The 24,091-nt window shown below is 36.3% G+C and overlaps 1 protein-coding gene across 9 annotated transcripts in view; it reads left to right on the top strand.

The window, feature by feature from the left end:
* The window catches only part of PCLO (piccolo presynaptic cytomatrix protein), a 356,344-nt gene that overhangs the window by 198,713 nt on the left and 133,540 nt on the right, over positions 1-24,091 (top strand). For all 9 annotated transcript variants that reach the window (XM_057422563.1, XM_057422567.1, XM_057422564.1 and 6 more), the window contains exons 7-9: positions 10,980-13,185; positions 18,332-18,480; positions 23,929-24,010. In XM_057422563.1, coding sequence (XP_057278546.1) covers positions 10,980-13,185; positions 18,332-18,480; positions 23,929-24,010 — 2,437 coding nt within the window. The remainder of the gene's footprint in view (positions 1-10,979; positions 13,186-18,331; positions 18,481-23,928; positions 24,011-24,091) is intronic.

Genomic DNA, 24,091 nt, shown 5'->3' with positions numbered 1-24,091 from the left:
TAAAATAGTGTAATTGCTATTAAAATAGTAGGAAGAGAATTCATTAAAGGTTACTTCTTTCTTCTTCCTCAACTCTACACAGTTGTGTTAAATATCACATAGCCTGCAAGGCTGTCATCTGATTGAAACTATCCAGGAGTGGAACACTCTGAGTTCCTCTTCTGAAAATGAATCTCGGTTTCAGTGTTATATAAATTGCTAGTTAATAATTGCTGAAACAGTCAGGTATAAAAATTATATCAATTTATACTTAGAAAAGATGGAGGCTGTTCTAAATATCATGACATTCTCCCAGGTTTTTTTCCCAGTTGAGCTCATCAAGACTGAGTTGCGTGTCCTGACTAGTTTTCTTTTTTGAAGAGCTGGTGCTGATGTCCAGCCAACTTTTAAATACTCTCTAATGATGAGACATTGCCATTTTCCTTTCCCAGCTCCACAGAGTAGGTCTGGTGTAATATACGAGAAAAACAATAAAAAAAACCAAACAAACAAACAAAATAAAACAAAACAACAAAACAGTTAAACTTTGAATAAATGATTTCATGTCATTTAAGATACCTTTTTTGTTTGAAAAGAAAAAAAAAAGGTATAAATTTAAACAGACAACACAAGGAAAGCTATTTTTCTTCCATGAGAAGAAGTTCTGGTTTATATCAGTACAGCACATTCATTCAAGTATTAATGCCTTCTTTGAAAGCATTGTGGTTGAGTGGGTGGAGAGGTTGATTTGGTTTTGTTTAACTTAGGTCACTTGGAAATGGGTTTACAGCAAACTGGAAGTTGCCATATTTACATGAGAGTAAGAATAGGAATATGAGGTTTTGTGTGGTCTGGCTAGTACACCTCTCGCTGTAGCAAAAGTATAATGGAAAATCTGGACATACTGTGAGTGGTTTTCACACTTTGTAGGTTTAGCCATCTGTGGCAGACCATCTATTTTGTGTTTGTTATCAGGTTCAGTTACATTGCTTTAAAAAAAGGAGAGGATTGGGTTGGCTGGAAGCTTCTGGAGGGAGTGAGATTGCTTCTGTACTGGGAGCAACTGAGGGTATTTTAGGGGGAGTTCTCACGCTTTGGAAAAGGAGAGGTGGAGGGACAGGGGAAATAAAGTTTCAGGCAGAAGGAAGTTTAAGGGAGACACTGGGAAGCTGTAGAAAAGCGAGAGGAATGGACTCAGAACCTGAGCTGATGGAGAAAATAAATTGTCCAGCTGATGCAGAGGGGATGATGCAGAATTTGGTGCGGATTAGAAGGCTGGTGAGTTGTTGAAATGGAGTGAAGCCTGGAAGCCAGGTGTCAGCAGCCAAAGAGAGTTTCATAAACCTTTTGTTTCTATTCTGCCTTTTTCCCCCTATTCAATTCTAATTGTGTGTAATGCTGGGATTTGGACAACTGGGTAGCAACCATGAAGCACTATTAGTCATTAAAGAACTTGAAAAGCGTGACACAACTGAAAAAGCAAATGTGTTTTTCTACAATAGAATGTGTTGCACTGGTAAATTTAAAGACACTTTTGGAAAGAGGAGGAAGGCTATTTGATGCAGATTGTTCTTCAGGTGCACAACAGTATGAATGTAGTCAGACCTGCTCAGGCTAAAGAGGAGGTTTAGCTGTGGTGTGTATAAAAAGGCCTGAATTAAGCAGGTAAGCACTTGGTGAGTTTCTCTAATCCATGTCTTACAGAAGGAGTTACAGGCTGTTGTTCCCCAGCACAAACCACATTTTAGAGTAAGTAATTAATCTAGGGCTCTGCTCACTCTGCCATCTTTAATCTTAAACCAGGGAAGCAAAGCATCATGAATGCAGAATAAAATAAATACTGCCTGAACGATCAAACTGAGCCAAACCTAAAGCCTTTGATTGCTGAGGAGAGGTGTCATTTCTGCAGAACTGCAGAGGTGTGCAGAGAAAAGGATTAAAACTCTGCTAGAGAACAGATCCTACATGAGGAGCCAGAAGCAGGAATTCAAACTGCTGCAGCTCCTATGAGTGGGATTGACCTCCTGTGTCTTGAGACATTTACAGGTGACGTGTGTTACATGTGGCTGTTTCTACAGTCAGTAAGAGAAATGGGTGTGATAAAGTGAGCTGTAGAAAAATGGTACTTGCTTTCATTTCAGTAGTCTGGAGGACTAGCTCAGATTAGCTCTGTACATCATGTCTGTGCTTGGGCAGATGAATCCTCACTCTTGCGAATAAACAAGGGCTGTGGCACAGCATGTGGAGTGCTGTCAGCTACCATTCTTTGGAGGAAGTCAGTATTGAAAGAGAGGCAGAAAAAGCCAAGATTTTCTCACACCTTTTTTGTTTGTTTGTTTTCCTGTAAAGCAAGATTAATATTTCCTTGCTTTCAGATATAGAGGGGGTTTTGGTGTTGGTTTTCTTTTTTTTTTTTTTTTTTTTTATTATGGCTAAAAGTTTGCAAAGTAGTAAGTAGTCTGATATTGGTTGGAAACAGATGGTGTTAATTCAGCATATGCATATCCTACTGATAAGTATAAACTGTTCTGAATTTTTCTCACCAGCATTTTCTGGCTAGGATTCTCTGTTAGATTGCAAAGGAAGAGATTTTAAAGTATGTTCTCATTGATTGGGAAAAGACTTTATAATCCAGTAACATTTTTCATAGATGAGATCTGAATTTCAGATAGAATTAATTATTCTGATTGAGGGGAATGACACATAATGATTTGTGTGTTGCATGATGAGACACAGTATATTATTAATTACTATGAGTGAATGAGCCCATAATGGGGATGTTGTATTATATGTAAAAGATTTATTCTAAGGACTTTGTCATTCCAAAGTGAAGATGACTGATGTCTTTTCATATTGCCACAAACAGCTTCATGATCAGCTAATCCTGAAGCTACCAGTTAATACTTTGGCAAAATACCCTTTAATATAACTGATTTAAATTACCAATGGCAGAATCACATTGCCTCTGTATCAGAACATATTACTGCGGCACAGCCTAGTGTCATTTGTTAGTTAATCCAAAACCAGGCTGTGCTGGAGACAAGGGGCACTTTGGACAGACAGTATTTGTATTTTAACCTAGCACAGTCATCAAGTGGTCCATCTGCTTCAGAGAACTTTTTATAACTTTCCACAGGTTAGGCTATGAAGTTCTAAGTATCCACAGTTCTGTATTTATGTAAAATGTCTCTTAGACTGTCAGAGAAACAATATGGGGGGAAAAAGAAGTAATGAGTGATTAAGAAACATTAATTATGTTACAGTGTAGTATGCTGTGTTACAGTATATTACAGTCACCATGAATCTACAGGCTTTGTCTTTATCTTTTTAAGCACCTACCTCATAGCAATTCTAGCTTTGCCATTAGTATTTCTTCAGATATTGAAACTTCCTCCTTTCCATCTTACTGTTACGCAGTACGTAGTTCCATATACCTCATCCTCTGTTTTGTCATTTATTTTGTAATCTTGTGGATTGTCAAAGCAGAATATGTTTCAGAATACTCCTTTTCAGAAACTTTCATGAATCACAAGGAAGATACCGTCTAGATAAATCCATTCATTTGGATTCTTTTGTCTTTTAAACAGAAAGAGGACTACTTTCTTCAAATTTACAAGTAAGGAAAGATTTTAATTCACAGACAAAAGTATTTATTCTGAATTCCTTAGCAGATTCAGGTTTCTGTCCTGGAGTAGGACTACAGTACTACAGCACTCAGAGTACTAACTGGAGTAGGTATAGTTAGTATAGGAGTTTAGTATATAGTTTTATATATATATATATAGTTAATATAGGAGTTTAGTATAAACCCACAGTATTTTAGCAGCGGTAGAATACTATTTTCTTTCTGTGAACTCCCTTGATAGTTTTTAATATAGAGATATATACACAGAATGCTTAAGAAGTGTTAACCTATTTTAGTACAAAGCATACAAAGGCAAATATTTAGTAAGCATCAGTAGATATTGCCTAACAGCAGCTATATATTTCCTGCAGTGTTTTCAAGACATTTATAACATGGTATGAGATCTGTATTTGTCATTCAAAGAAATTCTGACCATGTTCTTCTAGTTTGAGGAGAGCATTTTTCTGTTATCCTCTCCTTTCCCCTTTCCTCTTCCTTTTTTTCCTATTTTTCCTTTTTTTTCTATTTTCTTTTTTTTTTCCAAGATTGAATAGTGGGAAAAAATATTAAGTCCATTTCATACAGAGATTTTGATGCAGAAGCAGTGCTCAACTCTGACAGTTTAACTCTTTCTGTTAGCCCGTCATCTGAATCAATCTGACAAATTTTTTCCCCATGCTAGAGCAGCTGCGATACATGTGATTCCATAGATGTTTAATATTGATTGAACAGTGAATCTCTTGGATAAACTTGTATCCCAGAAGACTTTGAAAAAACAAGTAGTATGATTACAAAGAAAAACAGCAAAGAATAGCAGAGGCAAATTCAGAATAAGAAAGAAAATAATTATTTCCAGGTGAATTTTGAAGATGATGTTGCTGTATGTGTTAACCAGAAATGTCTTCCTTTTATGTAAGGCTTGAACTATGGAAGGAAAAAAATGACAAACAGTAGTGAATTGTACTGAGGGAAACTGGTAAAGAGACTGCTCTGTCTTCAGTGAGCAGAAAAAAAAGAAAAAACAGTATCGAAATTGTTTGTAGATAGAAGCTGAGGGAATGAAAACATGAGCTTGTGAATAATGTGCATTTTGTCTAAGATCAGTGAAACACACATATATGGAGTGTTGTTCCAGTTACACCATTTAAAGTCAAAGTTTCAAAGCAATGGATTTCATTCTTCTCACAAGCTGATTTTCCACTGATGCATTTCTGCTGATTTAAACTTCTATTCCTAATCTTTATCAATATAAATTGAGGAGGGAAATGCCCCATTGCCCTTATAGGCAAAAGTTGTCAGTCCTGTTCCAAATGAATCACAAATTGGTTAGTCTATGTAAAACTGCCTCTCCTATGCAAATGACTGAGAACTATTATGCCTACTCTCATAAAGCAGATGAAACATAGGTTTGGATTCCTTTGAAAATCACTGTGCAAGGTCCACATCTGTCTGTACTTTACATATCAAATTTCCATTGAACTTCTCCTTTCTCCTCTCGAGATCAAAAGAATCATATGTTCTTTTATGTGTTTAACTGAGGAAAGAAGTTGTTATCTGATGTCACGTCAGCTGTTGGGAAGAGCACTGTGCTGTTCCCCTTGCATTTGAGGTGAAAATGGCAATTTCAAACAATTTCACAGAGAAAATGAAAGGACTAAAAGGGTGGAATGTACAGAAGTGCTCAACTGAAGAATAAGTGATTGACACGAAATAAAAATCTGGAAAATTATTGCTGTTTTGGAATAGACTATTTCTAAAAATTTTATATTATTTTTAACAGAACAGAAATTTAACTTCAAAGGAGTGAAAAAAACAACAACAACAACAACAACAAAAAAAAAAAAAAGAAAATCAGACCAAGTGGCAACTCAGGGTTGCTGCGTAATGATTTAGAAACTAGTTTTCTGCCTGACTGCTCAGTCTGCAGAGCAAAATTTTTGCAGAAAAGAAATAGATAAGAGTTATGTTAAAAGAAAGCTCTAGTATATTACTCATAAAGCTGGGTATTTCCCTCCCATAAACAAGGCCAAGCTCATCAAATTAATCTTCTGCTCCCCTTGACAGCACTGGTAGACAAACCAAGGGAGTAAAGGTTGGCTGATAGGGTTTTGCTGATGGTTAGAACTTGTTCAGAACATGTATTACTCCACTCTCAGCACTGCTGAGGAGACCAGCTTTTATAAATACATGTTTTAATATATGTTTCTTACCATGCACAATTCTTCTGCTTCCCTTTGAGTTGAGACCACACTCTGTGCCATAAAAGTGACCCTGTGTCAGCCAGTGGAGAGAAGTTTCTCAGTTATCTTGCTCTAATGTTTGTTACCAAGGGCTAACAAAGCTGGTCCTGTCTAATCAGTGGTTGCCACATAATCACTATTAAGTCCAGAATGGTCCACAGGTCAAACTTTGCACAAGACAAGCTACAAAACATTGTCCAATATCTCTGCATCCTACAAGAAGATGCAGTTAAGAATCCCATACTTACAATGAAGTAACCTAATGTTAGTGTGTTATGTTAATATCTTTTGGAATTAAGTTTCATTTAGAAACAATTTTGAGCATACTGTTAAATTACCAAAAGGTTCTTTATGAATGGTAACTGATTTTCTTAGATTCTTTGAAGTAAATTGTTTAATATAATGAATTGCCAAACTTTCTAGCTGTTCTTACTGATGTGTTTCTAATGATGAAGAGCACATACTGTAATACTAAGTAACACATACCAAAACTTCATAAGCTAAATGGCTTCATTACAATTGCATTTTTTACTGTGCGATTTGTAGTTTCATTTGGTGAGTTTTTTGATAGATGAAAAGTCCTCAAGTATGAGAGCTGGAACACAAAGAGCTGTAGCACAGACTTCACCTTCCACCCCGTTGCTGCCTTAGTAACCTGCATTGGTCCCTACATAAAGTGACCTGTTTTCTGAATATGAGAATAATTTCTGTCCCTCTACTGCTTGTCGTCTTTTCTATATGCAGACAATTTATTGCTAGTAATTTAATCTAACATATCCGCGTGCAACTCTTAAGCTGATGCTAGTCATGATTTTGGTGACCAAGCATATTGAATGCATAGTCCTTGCTTGAAGGCAGAAAATATTATTTCCATTGATTTTTGGTACAAAGTACAGCCAACTTTCAGCTGACGTCTCAAGTCTGTTGCAAGTCAACACCAGATGCTTCAGGAAACCTTACCCTGGTAAGGTTTTGTTTCTTTAGAGTGTAGAACAGGCTTTCCACCATGCTGTTGCATCTTCAGAGGACTGTGGCAGAGTATTGGCTTCAGCTATGACCCACTTTACATTTGTTTTTTCATAGCATCACAATCTGTACATAGTCTGACATCACCGTGTCTATTACACAGATAGGCAGTGCCAAACTCTAATAAGGAAGCCGTCATTGCAATTATAATTGGTTTGTGCATATGCATATATGTATACATAGTGTGTACATTTTTTCAGGATTTGCCCTACTGGTACCAAAAAACACGTATAGTTGCAGGTCTATTTTGTCAGCTCTGAAGAGGTCAGAAGAAGAATTTTAAGTTTGTTTCTGTTGTGATCATAGAAAATGTTGAAAGAAAAAGGGTAAGGAGGGTTACATATTTGCTACTAAAATCCAAAATACGCAAGTAGTATGTGAGATGTACACCCAGTTCTTTGAGCAAATGAAGTTAGTACGCAAGCATGACAAGATGAACAGAGAGAGGGGAGGATGCAAGAACGGCATCATATCATATTAAAACAAATGCATCTGAGAAGAGGAGAAAGGTTGAGTAACTAGAATCAAACGCAGTAATTAGAGGTAGAAATTCATCACAAATCTCCTGAGCTATTTAGTCCTCCAAAGTAAACTATCTTCTTAAAACAGGTAAAAGCAGTGTATCATTATGAGTATTTTCAAGTGCTTGACTGATTCTTGTAGTCAGTCTTGCCAGCCTTGTGGGCAAAGCCGTCAAATTGGAAGAGACAAAATAGGTAGAAAAAACATTTTCACAAAGATTCACAAGGAATAGGATGGTCATCTCAAAGGAAGTGTTCCACAGTCACCACACAGTTTAACAGGGTTCACAAGCCTTTGTCCAGATGCCGTATAAAAATTAAAACTCAGGAGATAAAGCACATGAAGACTAATATATATTGGCAAGGCAGAAAATAATTTTGCTAAATCGGTTTGCATGCAACCTTCAGCTCAGTATTTTTTGTTACTCACTGTAATGTTATCTTGTCGCTGAACTGCAAGACTGAGGAGTGCATTTTTCTCCTCTTTATTATCAAGAGATTGTTTTTCTTCCTCAGTTCTTTAATCTGTATTATTGGGGAGAACATATCTGTAGCTTTATCTCCAGCAAAAGCTTTGGACTTATTTCAGTAAAGTCAGCTTTGCCTCAGAAGTAGATCTTATTACCATTATGTCCATCCTGAAAGGATGTCCCAGACTCATGTGGAATTCTCACCATGTACAAGGGTCAGAAATAAACTAATAATGTTTGCAAGGTGGTCATGGTGAAACAAGAAGCAGAAAAAAGCTACTACTTGAGGTTTGCAGTCAGCATTTAGCCTGATCATTTGCTAAACACAGAATGACTTTGACAGATTAGTGAGGGCAGAAGGCTAGAAGCAAATGGGTAAGAATGAAGAAGATGGAAAATGTGATAAAACAGGGTAGAAAACTTCATGACTTATCTAGAGAGGGAGCTTGCTAAAATCACCTGCCTGACATCATACAACATAAACTTTGACCAGTAATTGTAAAACCTAAGAATGCCTACCTGTTAGGTTTCTTTGGCTCCAGAGTAGTCTCGTGAAGGTTTCTGCCCCATCTTTCCTTTGGATACTTTAAAACTAAAGTATGTGTAACATTATACATGGGTTACAGGGACCAAAAATAATGGGGTAAGGCTAGGCAGCACAATTACTGCTTTCCACTCCCAATTCTTTGTGCTAAAGAGATTAGAATTTAGTGAAGATCAGCCCTAGCTTGTCTTTTTTTCCTTGCTGATTAACAAATGCAACAAAATGCAAACCCTGAATTTAACAACTATTCTAAAGTTACCTGTCAAAATACTGCAGTTGCAAATCCCTTCAGGCTACTAAAGCAATTCCCAGGTAACATGCTAATATGACTGATGCTGAGAATATCCAGGAAGAAGAAAAAAAAACACATATATATTGTCACAGTACTAAAATATTTTTTTTTTCTGAGTCCAATATAAAATCAAGTAAAAACAATTAAGACTTGCCTTTTGTGAGGATAGCAGCTAAGAACTAGAGGTTATCAATACTTTTTCAAAAGCAAGTGGTACATCTTCCTGTACTATTACTCTGAGTTTCTTTATATGTAGACAAAGATATAAAACCAAGATTTTTGTTTTGGTTTGTTTTTTTATAAAATGTATTCTAAGCTGATTCTGGGATTTATTCATCAGGAACTTAACTGTCACCTGAAAATAATAATTGCATATGTATTATAGACCTTTTAATGAGTGCGTTATTAATAGCTCTTCCCCAATACCAGTGACCATCTGTGACTGCTTCACCATCTGCGATTGCTCTTTCAGCTTGGGAAGGGGAAATAGCAATGATATTGCACAGAATGTACAATATAAATTTTTAGTCAACCAGACCTACTGTAGATGATTAATTTGTCTTTGATTATGAGTACACACTGAGCAAGAGAAAATTAGTTTCTTTGATTTGTTGGCACAACATGGGTTTGGGAAATGGCCACAGGAAGCTGAAAATGAAATTAAATTGCATTTATTGAAATCTGAGACATGCAAAAGTTGATGGAATTTAGATGAAGAGGATGAAAAGAGCTTAAATGACACTTGAAAAGGTAGTGAATGTTTCTTTAAAGATCTGTGACAAATGATGTGTTGATTATTGTGATTTGCTAAGGTTGGGAAACAGGAGTAGCAAAAGAGGGTTGTCAACACTTTCTAAAATCTTTCACCATTTCTTGAGGACATATTAGAATAAACAGAGAAAATAGTGATTTATAAACTCCTAATTAAAATTCTTGTTAACTTTTTATCTAAGTGAAGTAGCATTTTTTTTCAGAAGAAATCAAATGTTTAATTAATAATAGTTAATACTTGCTAAAGTGCCGATCTTGCCTGCAGAGACAGAAGACTTCAGTTGGTTAATACTCTTTTTACTTTCCTTATTAAACTGTACTAAAGTGTTTCCATATTTCACTATTAACACAGCTGCATTCCATGATGGCTGAGGTGATTTTTTTTAGTGTATGTGTATAGGTCAGTCTCTTTTCCTTTGCTAAGGCAAAATTTGTAGGAAACTACTTGGATGGTAGAATACAATTTCAAAGTCATTCAAGTCCCACTGGGTAATGTACCTGCATTCTTTGTGGGCCTAAATATATTAAAAAATGAACTTCTCAAAACCACTTGTAAAGTAGGGTGCAATTCAGATTGCATTTAACCAGTTGCAGTGTTTAGTTGATGGAGAGAGGTAGGCACTTCCAAAAAATGACTCATCAGCCTAAGGTAAATACTTCCCCTAGATCAGGATGAATATCACACTTCCACCATTAACTGTAGGGAAGTCTGGACATCTGGACTGAAATAGAATCCTATATTTTTATGCTGCTTAACTTGTTTTTAAGTTTTAAACTGTAGCATTGGAACTAGAACAAATTTCAGTTAAGAAAGTCTTCAGTGAACTCAAGAAAGTGCATAGCACTTTTCTAAAGCCCAAGAATCTTCCCTGAAAACTTATATATGTAGCAGCAGAAGTGAGGCAAAATTTGCAGCATTGACCTGTTGTGCTAGATGTGTTGTCACCAGAAAGTCCTCCTTTGGTGTCTGGATTTCAGTACAAGTTGTAACTGCTTAGTATGCACTCAGTGTCTGGCTCAGAGACTCTTATTTGATTATATAGATTGCACACATATTTATATATGAATATATATATGTACATTTATATTTTTCTATCAGATGTTATATAAAAGGAAGATGGATAGGCCTATATTTATTCCTCTCCCACACTAACATGCACTGTACATGTTCATTTATAAGCATATAAAAATAAAAAACTTTTTAATTGCAGTCCATTCAGGTTCTGGAATATAAAGTAAACTTTACAGTCTTAGGTTAAACAAAGTCTTAGTGTGTGGCACCCTTATTTTGTTAGACTGATTAGATTCCTGACCTTTAGCAGGTTGATGGCAATTTTTTTCATGACATTTTCTGCTTCTTATCCAAAGATGAGACAAGCTTTCCTCTCCATTAGAGAAAGTTTGTGGTTAAGATATAAAGCTATACCATAAAAAACAAAAAAATTAAACCACTTATTAAATTGCCATCAAATTTCTGGAACAGTGATCCAGTTCTGTTTCTTTTCTTGCAGACAAAAGGTTCTTCAAGCATAACTCCATCAGGCACTCAAAAGAAGGTGAAGAGGACTCTGCCCAACCCACCTCCAGAGGAAGCAACAGCAGGAACACAGTCGCCATATACTTCTGTGGGATCAGTTTCACGGAGAAGGATTTGTAGGACCAACACTATGGCCAGAGCCAAAATTCTTCAGGATATAGACAGGGAATTGGATCTGGTTGAACGTGAATCAGCCAAGCTTAGGAAAAAGCAAGCAGAGCTAGATGAGGAGGAAAAAGAAATAGATGCCAAGCTGAGATACTTGGAAATGGGTATTAATAGGAGAAAAGAAGCCTTACTAAAAGAAAGAGAAAAGAGAGAGCGTGCCTATCTCCAAGGAGTAGCAGAAGAACGTGATTATATGTCAGACAGTGAAGTTAATAATACTAGGTCAACCAGAATAGAAACTCAGCATGGCTTGGAAAGACCACGTACTGCACCCCAGACAGAATTTAACCAGTTTATGCCACCACAAACCCAGCCAGAAACACAGTTTGCCCCTGCTACAAGCCCATATGCTCAATATCAGTATTCATCTCCTGCCCTGCCAACTCAAGCACCAACTCAGTTCACACAGCAGTCACATTACCAACAGCAGCCTTTATATCACCAGCAGGTTTCACCCTATCAGACCCAGACAGCTTTCCAAACAGGAGCTACTATGTCCTATACTCCACAGGCCCAACCTCCACCATCACAACAGCCATCATATCAACTCCCATCACAGATGATGGTGATACAGCCAAAGCCAAGACAAACTACATTGTATTTGGAGCCTAAGATAACAACAAACTATGATGTAATTCGAAATCAGCCTCTCATGATAGCACCAGTTTCAACTGACAATAATTATGCAGTTTCCCAATTGGGCAGTAAATACTCTACCTTGGACTTAAGGATAGGGCTAGATGAGAGAAACAGCATAGCAAGCAGCCCTATATCAAGCATATCTGCAGATTCATTCTATGCAGATATAGACCACCACCATACGCCCCGAAATTATGTGCTGATTGATGATATTGGAGAACTTACTAAAGGAACAGGAGGACTTGGTTCCAGTTTTACCCTCCATGAGAAAGATCTGACCAAAACAGATCGACTGCTTCGCACAACTGAGGCCAGGAGAGCACAAGAAGTGTCAGACTTCCTAGCACCACTGCAGACTTCTTCTAGGTTACATTCCTATGTTAAAGCTGAGGAAGATCCAATGGAGGACCCTTATGAGCTCAAACTTCTGAAACACCAGATAAAACAAGAGTTCCGTAGAGGTGCAGAAAGTCTTGATCATCTGGCTGGCCTGTCACAGTATTACCATGCAGAGGGCAGCTACAGGCATTTTCCAAAATCTGAGAAATACAGCATAGGTAGGCTTACTCTTGAGAAACAGGCTGCTAAGCAGCTCCCAGCAGCCCTCCTTTACCAGAAGCAATCAAAACACAAGAAAGCTTTGATAGACCCCAAACTAACAAAGTTTTCACCTATCCAAGAAAGCAGAGACCTTGAGCCTGACTACTCAAGCTATATGACTTCTAGCACTTCAACACTTGGGGGAATTACAACGAGGGCAAGGCTTCTTCAGGATGATATCACTTTTGGCCTTAGAAAAAACATCACTGACCAACAGAAATACATGGGGCCAGCACTGACTTCCTCCATTGGAGGAGGCCTTGGGACTGCACTAGGTCCAACAATGAGATCCACATTACAAGATGATTCAGACAAGTCTTATAGCAGTGGTAGTAGATCTAGGCCCTCATCTAGACCATCCTCAGTGTATGGGCTTGATTTGTCATTAAAAAGGGATTCTTCCAGTTCTTCTTTAAGACTGAAAGCCCAGGAAGCTGAACCCTTAGATGTTTCCTTTAGCCATGCTGCACCTTCTGGAAGAACTAAACCCACCAGTCTACCTATTAGCCAAAGCAGGGGAAGGATCCCTATAGTAGCGCAGAACTCAGAGGAAGAGAGCCCACTAAGTCCTGTTGGCCAGCCAATGGGCATGGCAAGAGCAGCAGCTGGACCCTTGCCACCAATTTCTGCAGATACCAGGGACCAATTTGGATCGAGCCATTCATTACCTGAGGTCCAGCAACATATGAGGGAGGAGTCACGGACTCGAGGCTATGATCGAGATATAGCCTTCATCATGGATGACTTCCAGCATGCAATGTCAGACAGTGAAGGTAAATTAGGCCTCAGACTGGTATCTTACTATCATAACACAAATCCTCATTTCTATGCATGTGTCTAATTTTTGTTATACTTCAAAGACTCATTCTTTTTTCTGTTCCTTGGTGCATCTTCTGTGTATCTATATTTTGGGGGTTTGATTTGTCTTGTTTATTTGATATTTTTTATTTTACACTTACATCAGTTTCTGGATGTCGTCAAGCTATTCTAGCATGCTTACTATATTGCTGTTGATTTGCTTACTCTTTGGTTTGCTTGTGGATTTTCCTTTTCACTTGTTGATGTCTACTTTTCTAAGAATGTTGTGTAGAAATTTCCATGTACAATACAGGCCCTTCCGTCAGTTTTTCTGTGGAGCCTTTTCCTATGACTGTGGATCATTGAACTTATTTGCAATATTTTTTGTTGAGATTTGGAAATAATTTCCCAAATCTCTAAAAAGCTCTAGAAATTTTATTTGCATGAAATTTCATAATAGAATTCAAGAACTGATAGTTCCATCTCCAGATGCATCATGTTAGATATAGAAATAGTATGTTCATTAAGTACATATTGTATGTTAGAACCATATAGAGCTTAACATGATAGCAAAATTACATTCTAAGTATGGTTTGTTGAAAGCATCCAGTCACGTGAACTTCTGTGCATTCCGAATTGTGATGATGTAAGATAACTTGTTCTTTGGATGGTGCAAGACAATCTCATCCTTCAATAAACTTGTATAAACTACTTTACTTCTAATGATGGATTATGCAGCACAGCTGGTTTTATATGCACCCCATGCAAATGTCTGCCAAATAAGCACAAGAGTTTATCTCACTTAGGTTTATGAAAGGGATCTTTCTGATGTATTATAAATGCAATTAAAAATGTTTCTTCTGAGTAAGTATAGCAGAATGTTAAAGCTGATGTTGAGTACTAAATAGCTGCAAAATATGTGTCAGTTTTGTTTGAGTCAGTTCAGATTTAATATATTCTAGATTGTTTAAAAATCATAAAGACAGTTTGAAAGAAAATGAAATTAAGATGTTCAAAATTGTATGCGCTCCCTTAACTTTTTCTTATATGTATTACTGCACAATAAAAGCAACTTTGCATGCGCCATATTGTCTGTAAATGGCAGTGATTGTCTCAAAAGACACATTTGCATGATTATGAAGTAGAATGGTTTATTTTTCAGGTTTATATTAACCTCCATGTTCATTATTGCATTATGGCTTTTTTACATATGCTGAATTTTTCATAAACATTACAAAACTGAATATATTTGCCTTCCTTGATACTACAATATATTGAAGAGTTTTGTTCTGTAAGTTTCTTTTCTTATTTCTTAGATATTTACAACCCCGTCATGAAGTCTGTGTTTCAGGGAAGATTCAGGATCATCAGCTTTTTATCAGAAGCTTAAGTGTTTTTACTGTTCTTAAATTCTTAGCACACACAGTCCTATAATTAAATCTGAAGGCAGTTGAGAGGAACCCCATAAGCCACAATTCATATCCTTCTTAAATAAGTAGGTGTTACCTTGTCTCAACAGTAGTTGTCGTCCTAGGTCACATTGTGAGACACAGGACTTTTCCTCCTGAAAACTTAAGGAAAACCAAACTGTACACACAAAAAAAAAAACAAAAAAACAACAACAAAAAAAACTATTTGGTGCTATTCTGCCACAGATAAACAGGGCATAGCAAATTCTATTTGTGTAGAGTGCATTATATTTATTGCATATTTGTACAAGGAATCCATGTTACATTTTAGGTTGAACATGTTTTAGTTTTAAATTAGTCTCTGATTAGTTGCAGTCTCTTAGAAGTACTATAATTGAATTCACATGTTCATTATTAGAATGAATACCCTGAATACCAGGGTTTCCACTTTTACAATATTTCTCTACTTCCTGTCAAGCTTTTGTTTCTTTAGAAGTATCTTATTTTTGCTCCATTTTGTGTAAAGTCTTGGGAAATCAACACACTTCATAACATTATTTTCAAATATGCTGTATAATAGCAAGTAACTTGAATTGAGAAACATTCATATAATTTGGATGTAAGATAAAAACATCTTCCAAAGAAACAATTCCAGTTCTTCAGAAGGATATGACCTTCTTTTCTCTGTACAGTACTTTGCTCTTAGTGTCCTGACAGTGGAAAACTCTTGCATGGTGTTGATGAGATTTTATTAAAAGAAATCAATCTTAAGCGCTACCTTAGGAAACCTCTTCTTGAGCTAAAGCTTGAATTTTCATCTTTAGAGACCTTTAAAAACTAATGTAAGCCAAGATATTAAATTTTAATTGTTTTTCTTCAATTCAAATTGAGAGATATGCTTGACTTTCTGCTCAGTTTTTATAGTCACTTTCCATAATAAATACCAGAAGACAATAGAAATTTAGGACTTTGAGGCCAAAACTACTGTTTTTCACTAGGCACACTTGCATAGCACAACAAATCTTAAAACCGTGCTTCAGCACCTAAGTAGTACCTACAAAAGGATTCCAGACTTCAGCAGGTTAAAAAAGCATTTTTAGTGTTGAAGAAGCACAACATCCAGAGCTTCCCATTGAAAAGAGCTAGCATTTTGAGTTTTGCAACATACAGTGTTTTCTCAGGGTTCCTAGTACCATGGAAGCTCTGATCCACCAAACAGAGCTTTACTAACCCCATACCTGCCACAGTTTCCACAAAATATTAATTAATGTTGGATTGAATAATAACTCTCAAGGATGCTGAAGCTAGCACTCGCTGCTGGTTAGCTGAGAAGATGTAAAATGTATAAAATGTACTCTTTTTCACCTAAAGGATTTTTTTTTCTTTTATATGCTAAATTGTCAATTCTACTTAAACAATTCTTCTAAATTTAGAAATTTAAAATTGAGATATGAAGACCTCAAGACATCAACACAGCTGACCCCTTGTAATTTTTCATCTGTGGGATTTAGAATGATCACTATGAGTTCTCTGATCAAGTTTCTTGGTTTCCACAGCCTGGAGTTCAATCTCACCTTGTTAAACTGTGTGTGATTAACAGCAGAGGACCTTATTGACTGCAGCAGGAGTTTCTTACACGTGGAACCATCTGTTTGCATATTGTTAGCCTCAGAAAAAAGGATGTATCCTCCAAGACAGTCAGTGATTCATCTTGGCTGTTCTCAGGTTTCTAGCTAAAACAAATCCCAGTGAATCAAGCCAAAACCAATTCTGTGTGCATGTATATGTGAGTGTGGTGTGTGTTTATATAAAAAAAAAAAAAAAACACACCATATTTCATATAAAATATGCACATTCATCACAGTTTGATAAGTTTGATAAAGGCTGGTCTGAAGTGCAACATGGAATTCTATATGTGCTAGCTTTTCAAAAGAAGAAATTCAGCAAAAGTTATTTTAACTGAACCAGAAGGAAATGACAGCTCAGCTAATGACACAGATTGTGATAGTCAGCATTAGTATTTGGGATCAGGAAAATGCATTAGGTTCTTCATGTAAGCCTCAGCAAGAAGTTATGTCAGGATGAGTTATGAACCAGCCTGCTACTCACAGGCACTAGTCAATTGGCATAACCGTATAAAGCATAAAGGATTTGCATATTAAATCATAATGGTTTATTGAGAGCAATTAATAACTACCCAGACAAGCATCGACCTTTAATAAAATTTCTATTTAATTCATGTATGCTTATCTAAGTAATATTTTCAAACCATTTTGTATTACATTGAATTTATGCACAGTAAAGAAGGAAGAGACTGTATAATATCTGAACCAAGGTTAAGAACTGTCCAAAGGCCTAATATAATACAGAATGTTGTTTTAAACACATGCAAAATATTATTTTTTAAAAACTATGCAAATATATTGATCCTTTTTGGGGGGAAATCTAATAAAATAATAATGAAAACCCAAAACTTTTTATTTTTCTCCTGTTAAACATTTTCTAATTATTTGTTAAACCATCTAGATTGTTTCCTTTAACAACTAAAACCAGAAGATTATGCACAGCACCGTTTTTCATTTTAAATTCTCTTCTGTGTCATGAAACAATTGTGTTCACTCATGTTACTATAGCAACAACTGACCTTATTTAAGGTTTGCAATTTTTGGTGGTTTTGATGAAACAAATATTGTCTTTCTCTGAATTCCAAATTTATCTTGCTTATTAAAGCATAAAATTAAAACTTTCATCACAGTCTAATTAAATGCACATTGTTTTGATTGTCACTGATGGACAACATAGATAAAAATCTGTATACTGTATAGTGGAAATATTAAACACATAGAAGCTGATTCTGATCTAAATGGAGTGAAACCTGTCAATTCACCCAATCAGTAGTAGGCATAAGTATGTGTATTTGCAAAACAGATTTCAGTGAAATGGTATTACACACAAAAGTGTCTCTAACACAGTAGGTTTTATACAGGTTTAAATCTGATCCAAGTATAAGCACATTAGTTTTACAGAATCATTGCAAAAAGAACATTCTGGCTAACTTTCCACACATAAAGGTTCATACTGCAATATCAGGGGATGAAATTCAAAATAAGAAGACTTGCAATATTTCTGCTTAGAATTATAAAGAGTATAGATTTCTTCATATCTTCTTGCTTTTGGGATGATACTGATTTTATAAAGGAGTCTCTATTTTCTGCTAAGTAGCTCTAGAGTATTTCCAAAATATTTTGAACAATATTCAGTTCAGAATTTTGGAAATTAATAGAGATTGGGTTTGAGGGCTGGTTTGGGGGTTTTGTGGTTTTTTTTGGTTGGTTTGATTTTTATTTTTTTTCCCTTAGCCTACTGCAAAGTAACTAATTTGACTCATTTCTTTCATCAAACATTTTAGAGATGTGTGAAATCTGCAGTGTGTTAATCAGCTGCCAGAAGGAAGGAAAAGGCTATAGCACTGAGCAGTGGGTTTCTTCTGGTATTTAATACCATAGTTTTGACAGAAACAGAACCTTCTCACTTTGCCGTATCACTTACACCTAAATTATGCCTGAGTTCAATGTCTCAAGTCTCGCCTGTAACTTTGCTTTAGCTGCATGGCCAATCGGTGACCACTATGCATGTTTGCTATGCGCAATGCACATTATTGCCTATGCCCACCACTGGATCAGAACATTTGACCTGTCCTTGGTTTTCAAAGCCTATCATCTCCGTCGTGAAGAAACAGATTGGTTTGACAAGCCCAGGGAGTCTCGTTTGGAGAATGGACATCCCCTTGACAGAAGGCTGCCAGAGAAGTTGTCCCACTCCCGACCACCAAGTCAACATCAAGATCAAATAAGCTGTCAAGTAAGCCATGCCTTTACTCTTATGAAAGTTCAACAATTTAATCATGCTGTACAAGTGTAGGGACTACAGGTTTAATCAAATTCCAGCTGCATTCAACTGAAGAGCTGTTGAACCTGTATTTGTCATCGCTACTTGATCATAAAATTAGAGCCTACAATTTGTCTACAATTCAGTATTAATTTTGCAGGTTGTCCTTTGATTTTTGAAACATAACTGAAAGCAGTAAATCTGCTAACCAGAACTATCTATACATTCAGTTCTGTGTGGTACCGTGTAAAGTCTCTGCAGCAGAAAATTGTTGTGGAAGGAGAAGCTTTACAACAGTTCTGTCCTCATCTGTTTCCATCCAGGTTAGCTACTGTCATTCACCCACTGGTATGAAATAGTGTGTCTGCAGAAGGGAGAAATACCAGGTCTCACCAACTGTGTGTCATCTGCTTTGTCAAAATGTTAGTCAGAGCTAGTGTACATTAAATACCTTCAGTAAACATATTTTTTTGACATAACTTAAAAAAATAAACCCAACTATTACCAGATGGATCCACAAATTAAATTACTTTAAGACAAGAGAAAAAGGCTCAGGGCTGTTTCAGAAAGTTTCATTAGCTCCACACTAAATTCTGAAAGTAAAACACTTAGCAATAGAAGCAAGTAGATCAGTATTAACATCTCTATTTTTTACAATTCATGTTAAAGCTCTCAAGAAAAATTATTTTCAGGCCAATGAGTGTGCTGAGGTAAAGTAAACTCTCCCTAAAGGCTTTTTCAGCCCTGCCTCTTCTGTAACATAAAAGTTACTGAATTCACTGTCCTGTGACTCCTGCCTGTATCCACAACTCAGTTCTGCAGAGAGCTGTGGTGTCCAAGCATAATATAATGCTGGATTCTACATCCAGACTATCTGAACAGGTCCGCCTTATCCCAGAGCTTTCTCTGTCAAGAGACTTTCCTGAAATCAGTTAGGAGGATGATTTCCTAGTTAGCATAACAATTAAGCCATTGCTACTCCTTTAATATCCCATACTAAGCATAAACCAGGCACAAAAGGAAGTATTTGCATCAGTAGTACTAATCTGCTTCTAATGTATCAGTCCATGTTTCCAAACATGGAAACACATTTATTGACTGTAAATTTGCCATTTGTATTTTATCCTTTGTAAAAAATGTATTTTACTAACCACTAAGATATTTGTATTCCAGAAGGTTTTGTTTTACATGTGTGAAATATCAAAATTCTTACTACATGAAATCAGAACTGCTTATCCCAGAGAGCTTGTACAACTAAAGGTAATAAATAGAGCACAGCCCCGTACTTTTGGGGCAAGAATGCAATGGAGTGACAAGCCTGAACTTCCAGGTTTTATATAACCTAGTCGATTATGTGCACATACTGTATTATCCATATTAAAATATATTTGTTTCTATAGCAACTTCTGTGGAGCTACACAGTATTCTTAAATCACATTAAATTGCAGCGCAGTTTAGTATCTTAATAGCTGTTTCCCAATATAGTGATACTGAACTGCTTGCTTAAGGATGATAAACATGGTTTAAACCTAATCAATACATAATCTATTACAAATTTATCACTGATTCCCTGTTGACATCAACAGTTTGCTTAGTCACTGCCAGTTGACCAGCAACTTCTTTAAATCTCCAATCAGCAAAGCTTTTTTTTATTATTATTTTCTGTGAAAATCATTTTACATCCTGAACTAAACTGACTGTTTCTAACAGGTTGGAAGGAACAGTAGGAGGAAGTGCCAGGGGAGTAAGTCATCATTACAAGGAGATGGACAGTGAGAGTATATTAACAGGAGATAAGTAGCTTCACTGTAAGGGGTTTTAAATTCAGAACTTCCAGTGATCGTAAGTGGGACATTTTAATGAATAATAAAAACCAGACTCATCATAATACCAGTGTATTGTCAACAGTTCACTTTGGCAACAGTTTCCGAATAACAAAAAAGAAGGCAATAACTCTAAAGATGCAACCTTTTGAATGTTAATCCCCGTTTCTAAAGGCCTTCAAAAAATAAATGCTCTTCTTGGTTCATGGGTCTGTACCATTCCCTTGAAACTTAATCTGTGCCTTTCTAGGGGAATTTCTATATTAAAGATTATAAAAAATGGGTCATGAGGTGAGCAGTGGAGTTAAAGTGAGAAAACACGGTTTATGATAGAGAGCCAGAAGGCTACCTGCAAACTTTTGTTCCACATTCTTTAAATCCATCCTGCTTAGTTTTGACTGCTTTCCAGCTACCAAGGGAATTTCATTCCTGTTTGTAGTATACTAGTTTCTCTCTTTGAGCTTGGAGGGAGAAGGCATTTTCTGATTTAGATTCTGTAGAAATATGATGAGAAATGGGACATTTCCAAATTTAGTGTAAATGATAAAATACCTACTCTAATAAGATTAGATGCCCCCTCACTGTAATTCAAGACAGAATTTAGCAGGCCGTTTCTCATATTTGGTCACTCAGAAATGTTGTTCTCACTGCATGCCAGAATGACTTCGAAATCAAAAGTCAAGAGTCAATGTACTGACTGAATTGCAGAAGCAAAGGCTGCTCTGCAACTGATTAATGAGCAGGAACATTGTATTTGTTAAGCTTTTCTTTAATGCTTCTTTTGCAAAATGTCTGAATCATCAGGGATCTATCGGGAAAGATAACTTTCTACCTTTAGGATTCCTAGCGAACTTGACATTCGTGCTCTGCAGAGGACATGATGTAGTGATTCAAAGGGGCAGAATTAACGTAGTTATGGAAATTCTTGATACCCTCTTCCACAGGTCTTGTACTCTCATACAAGTACCTATGATACTCAGAAATTAAATAAGTAATGTGTAACTCATCATCTTGACATCTTGTTCCTGGATACCTAACTCAGGTAAATTTTCCCTCGGAGACTGTATTTCCTAAAGGACTACAACCAGGAGCAGCTGCTGAGACTTACCTTATCAGGCCCTGTATAATATGTTGGTGGAAGAGGAGCAACACCCTTTAAAACCAGAATGGTCCAAAGACCATTTAACATATTATAGCTGGTACTGTGGTCTTTGCCCAGAATACTAAAATGCACTTTATGCATTTTATCTCTTAAATACAGGACTAAAGAAATTTATTCTTCTTAATTGTCCTCCTTACCTAATAAAGTTTCCTTACATGAGTCTTCCATAATGTTTCCTTTTCAGACAAAATATGTAAAGACAATGAAGGGAAACTAAAGTGCAAGTTTAAACTGTTTTTCTGTAACAGTGTTAGAAAACCTCAGCACATTTATTTGCCATTCATTCCAACTTTTGGAGAGGCTTTGATCCAACTCATAACATGAAACACATGACCAGAGCTTAAATTCCTGGAGGAAAAAATTTAGACTCGTTTAACTCACTGGGATGAAACCGCCAAGGGCCTACTGAGTAACAAGCTGAATAGTCAGATAGAAGGGCCTCCTGGCATATATCCAGAAGAGAAATCAGCTTTAGTGAAAGTTAGATGTGAACAATTGGAAGCACAAAGTATTTTGTGTTCTAAAGGTTTTCAAATATACTACTAAATTATCCAGAAAAAAAAAAAGTAACTATTCTTTGCATTATCTGTTTACAGCAGCCATGTTTTTTTCCATTTATTCTGCCACATAACTTTCTGAAGGTAAACGCCTAATGAAATGTTCAGTTTAAGTACTGATTCCCACTAACAATAAAAAATAAAATGATACCCTGAATACTAATAAACTTTAATGCTTTTATTCATACCTATCCTAATGACCAAGATTTAAACTTACCATAAAATTATGGAAGTGAATGTAATGAGGAAGTGATAGACTAAAGAAGGAGACAGTCTATATTTTCTGAAATATTTGTCAGCAATCATGCACAATATAGCATTGAATATTCTTGGATTATTATTTATGCCAAAACCAAATCTTGCTAAAGGCAGATAAGATACAGCAATTAAAAACGATGTGAAGTATATGACCTGCAGTGTTCTTCAGTTAAATTGAACTGCTCGCAGCAAAATAGATCTGAGCTAAGGATCTGTTCAAATGTGTTCATGTGCTTCTCTTGTTACATTATTTTGTATTTCTTTTTATTTAATTAAAAATAAAATTAGATGCATTCTTCCAGATATTTTACAATTGTGTGTAAGCTACAAGTGATAAATACATTATTTTTGCTGTTAAATTACACTCGCTGAGTTTCTGACAATATCATTAGAAACATGACAGTGTCCCTATGCATTAATAAGCATGGAAGTCTCATGGCACTTCGTACACTTCTGGCAATATTAGACCCAATGTTCTGGCAAAATTCAGTGGTAAATCCTGAAGTCTGTCTTGTCTCGTGTTCTGATTTATTCTGGAGTACACATCCTCTATCAAATGCATGATCTCTTTAATGTCTAAGACTAATTACAGTCCATACTGCTCTCAGTGTGTTACGGGAGGATTTCAGCCTTCTAGATACAATGTCATCCATTGAATAAGAAGATGAATTACCACAATAGATGTATAAACTCTTCTGCTCACTGTAGGATTAAGATAAATGAGTCACTTGACTTCTTTTCTTCCCCTCCCATCACTTCTGTGTGCTATCCACTAACATCATAAACACTCTAGGGCAAAAGCTGGGTTTGAAGTGCTTAGTTCAGGAGGAGCTTAATCTCTTTAAGTGCTACTTAAATATAAATAATAGTAATAAACTCTTGGAACAGAATGCTGATACACTCAGCTGCATAACCATGCTGATTAATACTGTCCCACTGGCTCCTTGAATCTGGCTCCCTGACATGGTCCTTCTTGTGCCATTGACTCAGGGCAGTTGGGATCATCCCAGTTGGAAACGTGGCCCTTCAGTGCCTATTGTGGAGTTGCATTGCTTTCAGCTTTCACACTTTCCAGTACCAGCCCAAGTAAATGTTGAAAATTTTCATATAAAATGTAATCCTGAAAGTTTTAGGTTGGGTCTTTCAAAAAGCTTTTGAAATTTGGTAACACGAGGTACATTGGAATATGTGGGTTTGCTGGAACTAAAGCAGTGACTTGTGGCTGTGTACACATTCAACTACCATTTTGTTTAGGTTTGTATGAATAGGATTTTATAATGATTACAGAAGTTATGTTTAATTTCATCTCTTGAACATTGCTTGAGCAAAGGATTAATGTTAAGATGAGCTACAGAAGACAGTGTCAACCTTCTAGTTATTAGGAAGTAAAAATCAGAACTAAAGCCATATTCAAAATGAAGCTAACATTCATTAACCTGCAGAAGGATTTTGCAGTCTGACAAGCGTCTTTAAACTTGGGGGAGTGTTTTGAATTGTGAAGTTGTAATATTTACTTGGATGAAATAAGTTTGTTTGCTTGTTTCTGTTTCAACTGTCTAAAAATATTGATACAATTGATGTTGGTTTATCTTTTTATGACATGCACATTTGTGTTCCTCAGATAAATGGGAAACCCCTGCAGTACATTTTCCCTCATGCAAGGCTCAAACTGCTGAGAGACCCAAAGGATCACACAGTTTCAGGTAAAAAGCAACAACCCTCTACGACACATAATAATTGATTTGATTAGCATGAATCATGCAAAAGATTTCCAGTATTAAAAA

Source organism: Pezoporus wallicus, unplaced genomic scaffold (genome assembly GCF_028554395.1).
Source record: "Pezoporus wallicus isolate ANWC-B61680 ecotype Strahan unplaced genomic scaffold, APGP_CSIRO_Pwel_v1 contig_3058, whole genome shotgun sequence".
Classification (NCBI taxonomy): Eukaryota; Metazoa; Chordata; class Aves; order Psittaciformes; family Psittacidae; genus Pezoporus; species Pezoporus wallicus.
Note: the sequence above shows the minus strand (reverse complement) of the source record. Positions and strands in the feature narration are given on the sequence as shown.